Source organism: Acomys russatus, chromosome 12 (genome assembly GCF_903995435.1).
Source record: "Acomys russatus chromosome 12, mAcoRus1.1, whole genome shotgun sequence".
In the NCBI taxonomy this organism is placed as follows: domain Eukaryota; kingdom Metazoa; phylum Chordata; class Mammalia; order Rodentia; family Muridae; genus Acomys; species Acomys russatus.
This window is the reverse complement of record NC_067148.1, coordinates 48,128,943-48,143,138: the sequence shown is the minus strand read 5'-3', so window position 1 is coordinate 48,143,138 and position 14,196 is coordinate 48,128,943. Positions and strand designations below refer to the sequence as shown.

At 39.3% G+C, this 14,196-nt stretch overlaps 1 protein-coding gene across 1 annotated transcript in view; it reads left to right on the top strand.

Moving 5' to 3' along the window:
• Window positions 1–358: 358 nt before the first annotated feature.
• LOC127196101 (uncharacterized) overlaps window positions 359–14,196 on the top strand; it is a 100,524-nt gene continuing 86,686 nt past the window's right edge. The window contains exons 1-3 of the mRNA XM_051153683.1: window positions 359–452; window positions 1,041–3,365; window positions 7,627–7,818. Of these exons, the coding sequence (XP_051009640.1) occupies window positions 359–452; window positions 1,041–3,365; window positions 7,627–7,818 (2,611 nt within the window). The remainder of the gene's footprint in view (window positions 453–1,040; window positions 3,366–7,626; window positions 7,819–14,196) is intronic.

Here is a 14,196-nt window from a genome sequence, read left to right as displayed (position 1 = left end):
TAACATCTGTGTAATTGGTTGCCGTGACACTAGTAGCTGTTATCATTCTTATTTTCTGTTCTACTTAACAATATCCCTTTATATCATTTGAAATACAAATACAACATGGCATCTTTATATTTTGTTCACAAACTTCATAAAGTAAGAATAAAATATTTAAATTTAGTAAACAGTAAAATGAAAATCACCCACTGGCCTACAATTCTAGAGAGATCCTTAACAATGTGAGCCAATCCTCAAGAATTGAGCTCTTGGAAAATGAGAGAATCTATCAAGAATCTACCCCTTCTCCCACAGCAACCATTGGCTTGAGCTAAATATGTGTACCAGTCCTGCTTTATTCACTAACATTGCCTAGATGCCATACGAATTCACATTTGTGAAGCTACCCTATAAAAATATGAGGCAATGGAATCTTTGCATGGTGTTGGAAAGGCAGTCTACAGGCCATAGTGAGTTGTCTTCCATCCTTTTTACCAGAATCTTTAATTCTACAAAATTATATGGTGTTAGACATACCCTGTAGAATAATGCTATATTTAAATTTCAGGGCAGGAAGCTGGGCATGGTGGCATGCACCTTTAATCCCAGCACTCAAGGAGGCATAGACAGGCAGATCTCTTTGAGTTTGAGACCAACCTGGTCTACAAAGTGATTCCAGGACAGTCAAGACTACCCAGAGAAACCCTGTCTTAACAAACAAACAAACAAACAAACATTTCTGAGCATGTCAATTTACTTCCCATGAAGACACTATACTTAAATTTTAGTTGCCTACATTTCTTTTGAAGATGCATTTAACTCAATTTCAGAAGATGTCTTTGAATAGAGCTTAAGTTTATTTTCTAAACTATCAGGTGTGATACTTTGTACCCTAAGATAATTAATTTAAAATAAGACATTTATTTGAGATGAACTTTCATGGGCACTAATGGAAACTGTTAGCCAACATACTTACAAATGATATTCCTGTTGATTTGGAACATCTGTTCCTTAAGTGAACATAAAACATTTTTGTTGTCTTTCTCCTTCCTTTTTAGGTACTTCTCAGCCATCTGGTCAAGCATGCCAAAAAAATGTAAAAGATTTTGAAAAGGACATCAAGGGACACACTTCAGAGGCTGTGTTTCATCAGACTGAGGCATTAGGGAAATTGAGGGAAAATGGAGCCGAGTGCATATCTGCTTCTATAAATGGAAAACAGAATTCCTCTCTTCTCCCCAAAGATGATAAACAACCTCTATCTGACAGCAAAATACACAAGAGGATAGAGAATGATGACACTCCTCCGGCTATCTCTCATCAGCTAGAGGAAGTCTTACCAGTGGCCATGTTTAATGACTGTAAAAAATCGTTATCAGGAAAAATTATAGCACAGGATTTTCCAAACACGGTAGAAGCCTTAAAGCCAGAAAAAGGCAAATTTATTAGAGAAGTCAAATGCGGGGCTTTCAGTGTGCAAGTGGAAACCACAAAAAGCATTTCCTGTAAAACAAGAGCACATTTCCCCACAAAAAGGCGATGTCCAACATGTCACCAGCATTATTCTGTCCAGCAAGCACAGAGAGGCTCCAGATCTTCGGGCAACTTCTCTAAATACAGTACTGCATTGGCAGAAAATTTCAAACACAAGGTTCCATGTACATGGAAAAGAGAGGCTTCTAGAAGTGAGATCCCTTCTATGAACATAAGCATTGTAGGAAAAGAAATTTTGGTTGAATACATAAGTAAAAAACAGAGCATACTCATCAATATCTCTCATCCTAAAAGCGTAGGAAAATCTATAAAACATAGAAAAAGTTCCTTGACTCACACCATGAAAAAACCCTGTGACTCTCCTTCACAGCCTGGTATAAATCACCCTGAAAATCGGAGGCTTGAAAACCAGAATCCAAGTTCAAATGCTTTGAATGATGCTCCCTGTGGTGTGAATGCTGTCCAGAAAGAGAATTCAGACACAGTTGTGGTTTCTCTAAGCTCACCTCCCATGGGAGAGAAAACGAAACCCAACACACAGCCTTCAGCCCCAGATGATTCTAAGGGGGGAGATCCTGCTACCTCTCAACAGAAGGTCTTCCAAATGCCTCAAGACAGCCCCTCAAAACAGCATTTCTTCCCAGCTAACACTTGTCTTCCTGTCTCATCTGAAACCTTAAGGACCACACGTTTACATAATATGGATTTAAGTAAAATGTCTTTTGAGGATTCCAGGGATGTAGATAAAGAGAGGAAAACCAGTTCTGGTGTCAGGGAAAATATCACTTCAGATTCCCAAGCACAGACATGCACAGCAGGAACCAATGGTCCCCTAAGAACTATGAATAGCATGATTCCCACTCAAGGTGCCTCAGGCTCTAAGTTTCGTTCTTTGTCTTTTCCAACCATACAGCTCTTGGGAGAAAAAGCAGACAACATGGGCTCCAGAGGTGACAAAATTCTACCACGAGAAGACTATGAGTGCTCAAATTCTATATTCTTCCCTGTCAGTGAACCTGCTTTGGTGTCTTCTCCGTTACTTGGTCCGTCCCACTGGGTCACCAGATATTCAGAATCTATAGAGACTCCTGGGGACACACTTCCCCCTAGCCAATATATTGGTGTTGAGAGAGAGAAGGACAAAGTACATGGTGCTGTGATTTGCAGAGGTATTAATGAGACTGTTTTTCATAATGAATCTTCTGTGGACACACAACTATTGGAAAGGAGGAGTTCATCTATGAAGATTGCATCCTGCAACAGCCCAGTTTCAAAGAGCCCACTTCATGGCAATATACAGAGCTCTGTGGAATGGGATCAAACAGAGGACCATGCAGATCATATAGAGATGACAGCCCTGGGCAGAACAGAAGTGCCAGCCATGTCCTCTATAACTAATGTGTTGGAACAGAGACTCACTCCTCAAAATCACAAAGAAGGTGCAGTTGTGTCTAACTGTCCCATGGCGACAAGAAACCTTAGAGAGTCAGCCAGCTACCTGGAAAGTGTTGAAGATGACAGATGCCAGGCACCACCACTTGTGAAGAACACGTGCCACAGAGATTTTGAAGACCTAATTAGCGAGTATCAAAATGAAAACTGTGTTCAAATGGACTTTCCGCCAAATTCCGTTGACTCCACCTGTACGGCACATGCTACAGAAAAGCTATTTCTTTTTGATAAGGGACTAAGCATTAATGAAGATCCGAATAGTAATGGAGGTGACAAAAGCCTTGGACTTAACAACTTCCAACAGGACGCAGCAGAGTGCCAAAGGATTGCATCAAGAGCACACTTTGAAGAAAAGGAGCACAAAAGTGACCTCACAGAAACTTCCTACCACCCTGCAGACATATTGTTGTCTCCTCAGAAGCAGAAGGCTCTAAAAGGTGCAATGATCTATACAGAATTTTTAGTTTTTTATTATTGTTACATTATGAGATTTGAACAGTCTTGGCTGAAGTAGTTTTTACTGTTTGGGATTTTTTTCTTCATTGATAAGATGTCTTGAGCAATTTAGAGTGAGACAAATATTAAGAAGAATGTTATCAGCCTCTTCTTTACACTGGAACCAACTCTACCCATAAGTAGTGTGTAGAAAAATCACCATAGCTGCAGCTTAATATAGAATAAAAATTTTCTCTTTAAAAGATCAACATTTTGGCAAATCAATTTTGTTGAAAATATTAGCCTGTGTCACTCTTAAATAATCTAGGATTTCTTCTGATTTTTCAAGGTAAGCATGTTTGAAAGAACAGGAAGAATATGCTTGCAGTAAAGTGTGTTTTCAAACCTTCCTGGGGCAGGTTATTCATGTTTCTAGAGACCATGTGGAATGGTAATTAAAACAAACGACAAAACCCAGAGACACCCGTAACTGATCCTGATGGACCCATGCGTAGGACCTTTAACTCCCGCAGCCCTCTGACCTCTGTTTTGTGTTGCCTGGTCTTGCTCAAACAATTGATACAACCCAGGTGCTCTTTAGCCCTCAAGAAGGGCTAAGATGGAAGCCTTTTCCTAAGTACTTAATGCTGTCTGTCTGGTTTCAATCTTAGAACAGCAAAACATTGTTTTGGTTACTTCATAAAAGACCCTTGTGTCTCTCAATGAGTCCAAAATATTTGTTACTTAATGTTAACATTATTCCTTAGTATAAATTAAAACTGTCTTCCAAAAGTTTTAATGAAACAATCTAAAAGCAGGAGCAAAATTACTCAAAAGTTTGCAAAAATTTTAGGAGTAGGAATAAAATATGAAAAAGCATAATCTATTACATAAGTGTTGTCATAAAGTATAAAATTTGCTTTACAAAAAAAAATGAGTCATCTAAAACACAGTGCAAAAGCTGGACAGCCCCCTACTTTGTATGAAAACCTTCTGATCCCAGGGACTGCTTGCCAGGACTTTGTGTAGCTCCAGATGCCAGGCCAGTCACATAAATTCCAAGACTTCTGTCAGTGCCTAGTTATTTAGAGCTGCAAGGGAGCCTATAGCATGAGCGCTTACGTTTCCCGGAGGGGATGCAGCTCACCTGGATGAATATCCCTCTCAAGCTGTCTTTCCTATTCCCAGAAGTGTGTTGCTCCATATACTGCCTCTCCCGACACAGTTAAAAATCCAAAAGAGAATCCAGCCACAAATGAGATTACTCCCAATAAACTGAAATTGTCCCCACTTGGTGAACCACTGCAACCACTGTTCCCTACATTTCATTAAAAGTCTGTTCTTGCAATCTTTTACCTCTTTTTCCCATAATGAATCTATTCCAGGAACATTTTATCTATTTGAACTTCTAGAAACTTCTATCCACCATGCTTTCTTGGGCTCTTAGCATAGGCTGCATCTGCTATTTGGACCAGTATTTCTCCATATACTCACAGGATCATTCATACTGTGTCTTCTTATGTTATTTTCCTCACATAGCAATCACAGTAAAAGCTTCTCTGAAACCAATTTTTAAATTGCACTCTGAGCTATCCTTGTTTCAGCCTGAGTTCAAACCTTTTTCCATGTTTTACTCTCATATGTAAATTTTTCTTTTGCGTTTAATATGCTGCATGTTATATTCATTTGTCTATATTCTCATTCTCAGCTAAAATATAGGTTTCATGAAGGGCTGCTTTATTTTTTCACTTCTGATCATTTATGTATCTACAGCACTATACAGGACATGCCCTTTAGCATAAAGACTTAATGAGAATTTTGTTGATCAAATGCAGGGAAATCATATCAAGGTGCTCTGTGAAGTATCCTGTTTGCATAGCCATGGACTTTTATACAGAAAACAGTTCAGCAATTAAAATAGTTACAGATAGTCTATTTAAATTTATACATGTTTTTGGTGATTTTTATTTTCTTAGAGCTATGAGTGCTTTATGCTTTATGAATGCTATTGTTCTGGTATCAGGCCAGGATTGCACAATTTTTTCTGACTATGAAGTGCTTTGAAGAACTTGGGTCATTTCACCAAATGCTAAAAAAAATCTTTGTAGTCACAAACTGATATTTGCATTTTGGAAGAGATCTTTCCCCACTCAAAGTCTGTGTATGTACATCAATCAAGAAACCTTGCCATAATGCTGGGTGTTTGAGGAGGTAAGGGAGTCGGTGCAGTAGAAAGGAAAAGGTAGGAGTCTTACCCCTTTAAACACAGAATACTAAGTTTATTTCCCTACAGGTATAAAAAAAAGAAGTGTGTGATTCCAAGAGACCTGGCAAAGACTTGAGGAAGTTTGAGAACTCAAGCTCTTTATCAATAGCTTAAAACAAAGATGAATGGAAATCCACCCATTCTCTTGTACAAAACAATGGCCATTGAGATAACTTCCAAGCGAGTGGCCTCAGGTGAAACTGGGGTTTCCCAGGCATGCACTTATTAGCATCTCTGTTGACATGCAAAAGCCCAGGCCACCCCAGTTTCAGCTGAGACTGCTTTCCTCCAGCAGTGCTCCTCCAGTTCTCTGTGCCTTCTCCCTCATTTCCTAGATCCCCCATACTCTCAAGAGAATGACTTTCCCATCCATTCTTAAGGTCCCAGTCCAGTCACATTGCTATATGGCAAAATGTCAGTAAGAGATAATTTCCAAAGAACAATATATATGGAGGTTGGGAAAGACAAGGTCAAGGAACTTATTTAGCATGGTGGTGTGCCTTTTTCCTGCTATCGAAGTGTCCACTTCTGCTGTGTATGGAAGAGCAACATGGCCCAGCGAGACTTCTTCAGAAATCGTAAGGGAAATTATCCTATTCATGGAAGCAAAGCAGGCAAGATTTCATCACCTACTAAAGTCTCAACTTCTCAACGTTAGGTCTGTTGATTTCCAAAATATGACTTTTCAAGTGACGCATAGGTTCAAACCATAACATTTGGTAAAACTAAGAGTATATATTTTGATAATGTTCCTCCATGAGCTTTAGCATGTGTATTCCAGCCCCAGCATGTCTCTTGGTTCACAGAAAAACTCAGTGCTTACCTTGTATATTGTGGAATCAGGAGAGGTTCACATGTGAATAGAGATTAGCATAACATATTAAAATCACCATGCCTAAATTATCTACCTAGTTGGGGTATACTAGGATTTATAGGTATTAAATTTTAATCTTGGGAGGTATTTTATATTTAAGCTTAACTTGAATGACTGCATTGTACAATATTAGTAAAAAGTGATATTGACCTAATTCGCTTCTCAATTGATGAAATAAACACTGACTAAAACCAACTTGAGATGGTAAAGAGTTATGGCTTATATGTTACAGTCCATTACTGGAAAAGTCAGGGCAGAAACTCAAGAGAAACCTGCATCAACTTAAGCAGAGATTGTGGAGGAATCCTGCTTACTGCCTGGTTCTCGTGGCTCGCTCAGCTTGCTCTCTTATATAACCCAGAAACAACTTCCTAGGAGGTACTCCTGCCCACAGGAGCCTGAGCTCTCCCACGTCAATCATTAATCAAGAGAATGCCCCACAGACACACTTCAGTCCAGTCTGATCGAGACTACTCCTCAATGTATGACCCTCTTCCCAGATGACTCTAGTTGGTGAGCAATTGGCAAAACTAACTAGCTCAACTACATACAGTGTGTTTGAGCCAGATTTCATCTATATTTTTGCATCAACACTGAGCATCAGAATAGGTGTAAAGCATACAAAGCATATGTGGCACAGGCTCCCATTTTAAATATATGAGAAAATTCTATAGAGAAACAAAAACAAAATTATAAAAACTCATTTGTTTCTAGGAACAGAATAAATAAAAAGTCATTTTCAAATCTAGGTTGTTTGCCTTTTGTATAGTATCAAAAAGTAAAAATCTTAAATAATTCTAAATTATGAAATAGCTTTCTAGATTTTATGTTTATGCACTTCAAGTTTTCTTTTTAAAAATTTTCCCGTTTAATTGGACTATGACATTTTATTGATAATATTGTTTTTCTAATAATTGATTTTCATTGTTTGTAATGATTGAAGGTAATAGTTTGGACTATATAAACCTGTATGCTAACTTATATCTCCATTTCTCTCTCCAACTTAACAAGTGGAACATGAAGAGATTGAATGATTTTTCTTATAGTTCTGTGTTTCAAAGATTATTTCATTTCCTATCTTGAATTGGTGCCTCACTTTGATATTTAATATGGTTTAATCTAGACGAGAATTTGGAGATCACTAAGGCGCGAAAGCTGTCGCAGGAATTGGCTCTAAGAGGTGGAAGAGCCAGTGATGGTTCCCAGGAAGAAGCAATAGACCAGTGGGCCAGGAGGAGGCAGCAGTTCAAGGACGGCAAGAGGTGCAGCTCAGCTGGGGCCAGCTCGCTCATCAGCAACTTGACTGAAGGCTCCAGTGAGTAGAAGCCTGTGTTTCTAAGCAACAGCAAAGACAGCGGCTTGTTGTCTTAATTAAATTCCTTCTGCTTCATCTCTGAGATGTCAATTCTGTTCTTTGAATGTTGTGATGTGGTGGTTTTATTTATTTTTTTAATGAGAGGTGCTTTTAAAAAACAATCAACTCGTTGTTGTCTATTAAAGAATTAGTACTTGGTAAGTGACCTTCAGAAATCACACCTGCAGCACAGTGCTGTCTTCCTTCTCTTTAGATACTGAAATCGCTATCCATAGGATTGTTCATTGAGTTAAATTTGTGTTCTACTTTTAAAAATCTGCATATGTATATAAAATATGCTTAATGTAAAAGGACGAGGTCAATATAGTTGATTATAAGTGAAAACTTTTCTTCTCATTTTAAGATTCCTGAAATGAAGTCTTAAGACATGCCTGTATTCTTTGTGAAATTGTTTCGTCCGGCTTTAGCGGCTATGTTCCTTAACCAGCATTGGCTCTCAGCCTCACAATGGCCTCTGAGTGTGGATAACAAGTAATCACCCATGAAAACTGACTAAAGTAAAACATGGATTAAAACATGGTGGGGGGTGGCTAGTACTAAAACTAATATGGATCCAAGATTGCAACAGTTAATGTTAAAGCAGATAAGCCCAACTCTTAGGCATGTGCTATTTGAAACTTATTTACAAAAGCAAAGTGTGTTTGCGAAAACACCACCAAAACCTCAGTGAACTATGATTGATTTCTTTGAAAGGACAAAAACAAAGCAATGTACGTGGTGGAGCTACAGAAAGTGTCTTGGTGAAAAGAGAGTAGTGAGAATAGTTGTGTTGTGTCCTGTGGACAAGCTGATACAATGACACAAGTGTCATCATAGGCATCGGTGTCATTTCTTTCTCATAATAAAACAGTAGCCTGACAAAAGACTAGGGCTTGACAGAAGCCAGATATATGTGGGGAAGGAGTATAAGCAATGTAAAAAAAATCAAATACTGTGTTGTTACCAGCAGGAAACTTTAAATTCCTATGTTCGTTATTTTATTCTGAAAGATTTTATTCTTGTCCTTTGGCCTATGCCTAATTCTTCCAGATCTTTCTTGTGTTGGGCAGCAAGGAACTACAACTGGAACTGTATCATTTATATTCCACATGTACTGCTATATTAGATCCCTTGCTGCTCATATACACTTGAAATCCCTACCTGAGAATGCACATCTTTATTAGGCTCCCAAAGCTCTGTTCCTACCGCTTCACTAATTTGTTCTAGTGCTCATTTTCTTCCACCTTCTGTTCCACCTTTATTTTATCAACTGTTTTATTTATATAGTATGTAATCTTGTGCATGTTTTTAAAATATGTTGATACTTAGTATGTTTCAGAGTTCATCATTGATTTTTTTTTTTTTTTTGGTATCAATTATTTCTAGTAGGATTTATTCACTACGACAATTATTTTGTTGCAGTGACAGATTTGGCTCTGGCCCAGGAGATTACGTAACTCATTCGGTTTCTAGCATTTTTCATTTCCACATAGGGGTAGGCAGTGCGTCTGCTTGTATCATGGCGGGCCTCAAATCGTGGTCAGGGTAAGCCTGAAATTACCTTGCAGTTTCTAGTGGTTCTGCGATTTGTCACTGTCCTGCTTACACCTTGGGTCTCTCTAGCTCTTGCCTTTTCATCTTTCTACATTCTCAGCAATGTTCATGTAATGCTGCCTCAAAACACTCTCAAATTCTGTCCTATATTTCACATCATAATATACAGAGAGCCTCTAGGTTCCAAGTGTTACATATCTCATGGCATAATGTGAATTATTTTCTTGTTCATAAACTCATCTACACATCTATTGTTTTTAAAATTATTAGTATTACCTGTAGGCCTGGCTAGTGATCAATTAAGACACAGACACTTTTTATATTTTAAAATAGCCTTAGTTAACCTGGAGCAGGCCAGATATCAATCCTCTAAACTACCTCCTATAGTGGGGTAGGCAAGGGATCCCTGCCTCAATCTCATGTCATCTGTTTCTAATAACTTTTATCAAGTTACCTCCCACCCATAATTTCCAAATACTTGTTAATGTTCTTTATCTGGGCCAGATTCTCCATCCACACAGGCCATGTGCTTCTCCTCCATCTAACCCCTAGTGGCTTTCTTCCCTTTACTTCAGGTCTCTCTCCTTTTTTCTCATGGCAGTTCTTTTCTTCCCAGAATTTCTCTTTCCCTTAGCCCTACCTATCTTCTTTGTTCTGCTCAGGTGGAGTGGCTTTTTATTAAGCAAAAGTTGGGTCACAGAGACAGCAATCAATTAGCATCAAAATACATCAGACTATCCCCCAACACAAGTCTTACAACACCACACACACACACACACACACACACACACACACACACACACACACACACACATGCATGCACACACACGTACACACATATACATACATACATACATACAGTGAATGGTTGGCGAAAGGACAAATTATCCTTTCTCGAACACTTATGTAGACTTTGAAACACCTCTTTTTTTTTTTATTGTGCATGAAGTTCAGAGGCAAATCCTGCTTCTAAGTCTATGTAATTGAGCATACCAGTGTTTCTAATATAAACCCTGAAGAAAGCAGGGTCTAAGTATCTTCGTGGTTTTTTTTAACATTTTTATCAAAATCGGAGGCTGACGGCTATGCTTTTTCCACTCTCTTGAAGTCATCTCTGAAAACAGTTTTCACTTTTCCCTGGGGTTTCCTTTCCTGCCTTCCACTTTCTGTCTAGCACAAGGGTCTCCCCTCTTTGGCCCATGTCAAACAACTCTCTTGCTTTTTATTAGGTTTGCCAGATAGAAATACCAAGAGGCTGCTGATGGCAATGAGGTCCAAACAATATTGCTTCTGGTCTTTCTGTGTGGGAGGACAAGGGCTGGTTGTGTCTGTAAAACCACGGTCCTATACAGTGACCCATACCATACATTCATCTGCATTTTTACCTGCAGCTTATGTAAAACATCACCAAGTTATCTATCAGTCCACCAAAACAACAGCCAGCATTTATTCATCTTTATAAACTAGGAAACTGGGGGATGAACAATTTTATTATAATTGTAAAAAAAAAAAAAAGAGACAAAAATTTACACCAGGTAACTTACAAATAGTGAAGCATCTACTGCACAAGGGAAATTTTTCAAATTAAATTTATTCTAAAGTAGACATAAAAAGTATACACCTTTATAAATTCTGCATGAGCTTTATAGATAGATAGATAGATAGATAGATAGATAGATAGATAGATAGATAGATAGATATAGTGATATGCATTTTAAATTTATTCTTCTCTTATACAATACATCTCAACAGCAGCCTTCCCTCCTCCCAGCCTCTCCCCCCCAACTACTACCAGATTCCCTCTCCCCCCAGATGCACTGCTCCTCTGTTTCTCCTCAGAAAAAAAGCAGGCTCCTCAGGGACATCCATGAACATGGCATAACAAATGCAGTAAGACTAGGCATGAACCCTCATATCAAGGCTGCATGAGAAGGGTTCCAAGAACAGGCAAAAGACTCAGAGACACCCCCACTCCCATTGTTAGGAGTCCAACAGAAACCCCAAGCTGAACAGCCACAGCTTGTATGCAGAGGGCCTAGCACAGACCTATGCAGGCTCCATGGCCTCTGCAGTCTCTATGAGTCCTCATGGGCCTTGCTTATTTGATTCTGTGAGCTGTGTTCTGCTGGTATTCTGTACTCTTCTGTCTCTGGCAATCCTTCCATCCCCTCCTCCTTGGGGTTCTTTAAGATCTGCCTAATGGTTGGCTGTGGGTCTCTGTATCTCCTTCAATCCTGAAGGAAGCATCTCTGATGACAATTAGGGTATGCATTGATTCTATGAGTATAGCAGAATATCATTGGGAATCATTTCATTGACTTTTTTGTTATTGTTGTCAGTCGTGCTTGATTCTACCCTAGGTCTCAGAGCCATTCAACTTTGCAGTCCAGGCCATCCAGGCAGTATCAGGCATGAGCTCCTTCTTGTTGCTTAGGCCTCAAGTTAGATAGTCCTTGACTGGCCCCTCCTACACGCAATGAGGCACCATCACCTCAGAGTATTGTGCAGGCAGAACAGGTTGTGCGTTGTAGGTTTTGTAGCTGGTTTAGTGTCCCAGTACCAACACTGGGAGACTAGCTTGGTTACGGAAGATGGCCAGTTCAGGTTCCATGACCCAAATTGCTAGAAGTCCCCGCTAGGGACACCCTCATAGGTTCCAGGAAGTTTCCACTGTATCAGGTTTCCATATCACCCCCTAAATGCCCATCTATTCCAGTTGTCCCTCCCCATTCTCTCTCTAAGTTAAATTTATCTATGTCCTTAAGAATTTATAGATTTTTTACAGTGAAAATATTCAAATTTTTTCTTCTTCCTTTATAAGATATGGAATACTACTCTGTAATCAACGATCTATGCAATATATCGAACAATAGGAACTCTGCCGGTTTGACTAGCTGAAAATGGGCTTCAGATGTAATAGAGATGGGTCAAGCTCTTTCTAGTTCATTGGGTTCTTCAGTAGCTTGGCTTCCTAGTGAGGGTCTATTCCATTCATTGTAATGGTTTGTCTTTCCCTTGCTGCTCTTAGACATTCATGAGTGCTTTGCATTTTTTTTTTTGAAATAAGAAACAATCACAAATGCGTTGGGGCCAGCGCATAGCTGTTCTCCAAGCCAGCTGTGCACATTCTCCACACAATAACTCACTAGGCAGGTCATTAGCTTGATACTGGCCATGGAGGGGATATTTATACAATGAAAACTGGCGAGCACAGCAAGTCAGGGATTATTGTTTTTCAATTTGCAAAGTTATTTAAAACATTTAACCAATACTCTGCTTGAAATAACACAAGATCAGCCGTAATGCTCATGTAAACTCATATTTAATGCCCTAACACAATTTTAACTAAACAGTGATTGTGTTCTCTTTGGGGTAAAATTTGTTTTGAATGAAAACTTATCCTACCAATGTGGTCCATGTTAGACCCAAGAACAAGAGTCTGCTTCTTCTCTTCCAGCTTATCCAAGGCACTGCTATGTTGAAGGCACGCTACATTTCCTGAGAAAAATTTCAGTACAGCCTGCAGTTCACTCAGAGATGCTTGGGCTGCTATTGTTTAATGTGTGGCTTGAATTTTTTCCTCATTTACAGAGTCAGGCTATGCTACGAATATGTGACTTAAATCCTGACAGTTCTATTGAGCATCATTACCACTGGCATTTTCACTCTGCTGATCTCACTCATCTCTAACTTCCTATGTAATAACCGGAAAAGACATTAAGGATGACATGTTTACTGTGTTGGCACAGTTGATCAGTCCATCTGATTATGGGGAATGCTGACTAAGGTATACTGGATGGATAACTTGAAGGCTAGCAATGGGAGTGGGAAAGAGCTACAAAATGGGCCTCTGGTTTTTATAATCTTAAATGGCCCCTGGATCACAAACAGATGATGCAGGAATTTGGGGTTAACCATGTGAGTATAGCTCTTAGCATATCCCGTGCTTCCTTCAGCTAATAGAATTCTTATGGCGCTCTACTTTCCAAATATTAGTTGAGAGAGAGAGAGAGAGAGAGAGAGAGAGAGAGAGAGAGAGAGAGAGAGAGAGAGAGAAAGGAAGGAAGGAGGGGGGAAGAATTAGGGAAGGAGTAAGTGAACCAATTCTAATTCCTAATAATAAGAGCTAAGTGGGCTGGAGAGTAGCTAAGAAGTTAAGAGCCATTGCAAGGGGCCCAGGTTTAACTTCCAGTGCCCACCTGGTGTTTTGCAAGCATTTGCAACTCCCTTAGATCAGCAACTCTCTTCTGACCTCTGAAGGCACCAGGCATGCACATGTTGCACAGACATACATGCATGAAAAACACTCATGCACATAAAATGAAATACATATCCACCTAAAATAAAATAACACCTACTTTAAAACTTTTAAATAATACAACCTAAGGATTGTGATGAGCCTACTTGATGCCAGGTGCTATTCAGGGCCACTTAGGATACATTTCTTGTTAATATAATTCCCGGTAGGATTATGAGTTATGTTACTGTATTTCCAACCTCCTTTTGCTAATCAGGGCCCCATGCAAAGGATAAGTGACATGTCCGACATTACTCAGCTATATATAATTAGTCTTAGAGTTGGGTTTCAATTTCAGGCAGTCTAATTGGCACTCCTGCTCTTGGCACTAAACAGCAAATGACTGGATCTGGTTGAACTCAAATAAAACCTTGCTCCTTCTGGAACAATCAATCAGAGCCTTGCGTCTTCACATGACCACCTCTTCATTTTCTCCAAATGATACACTAGATTGAAAGAAGCATAAGGCTACCGAAGGTGCTCAGAGG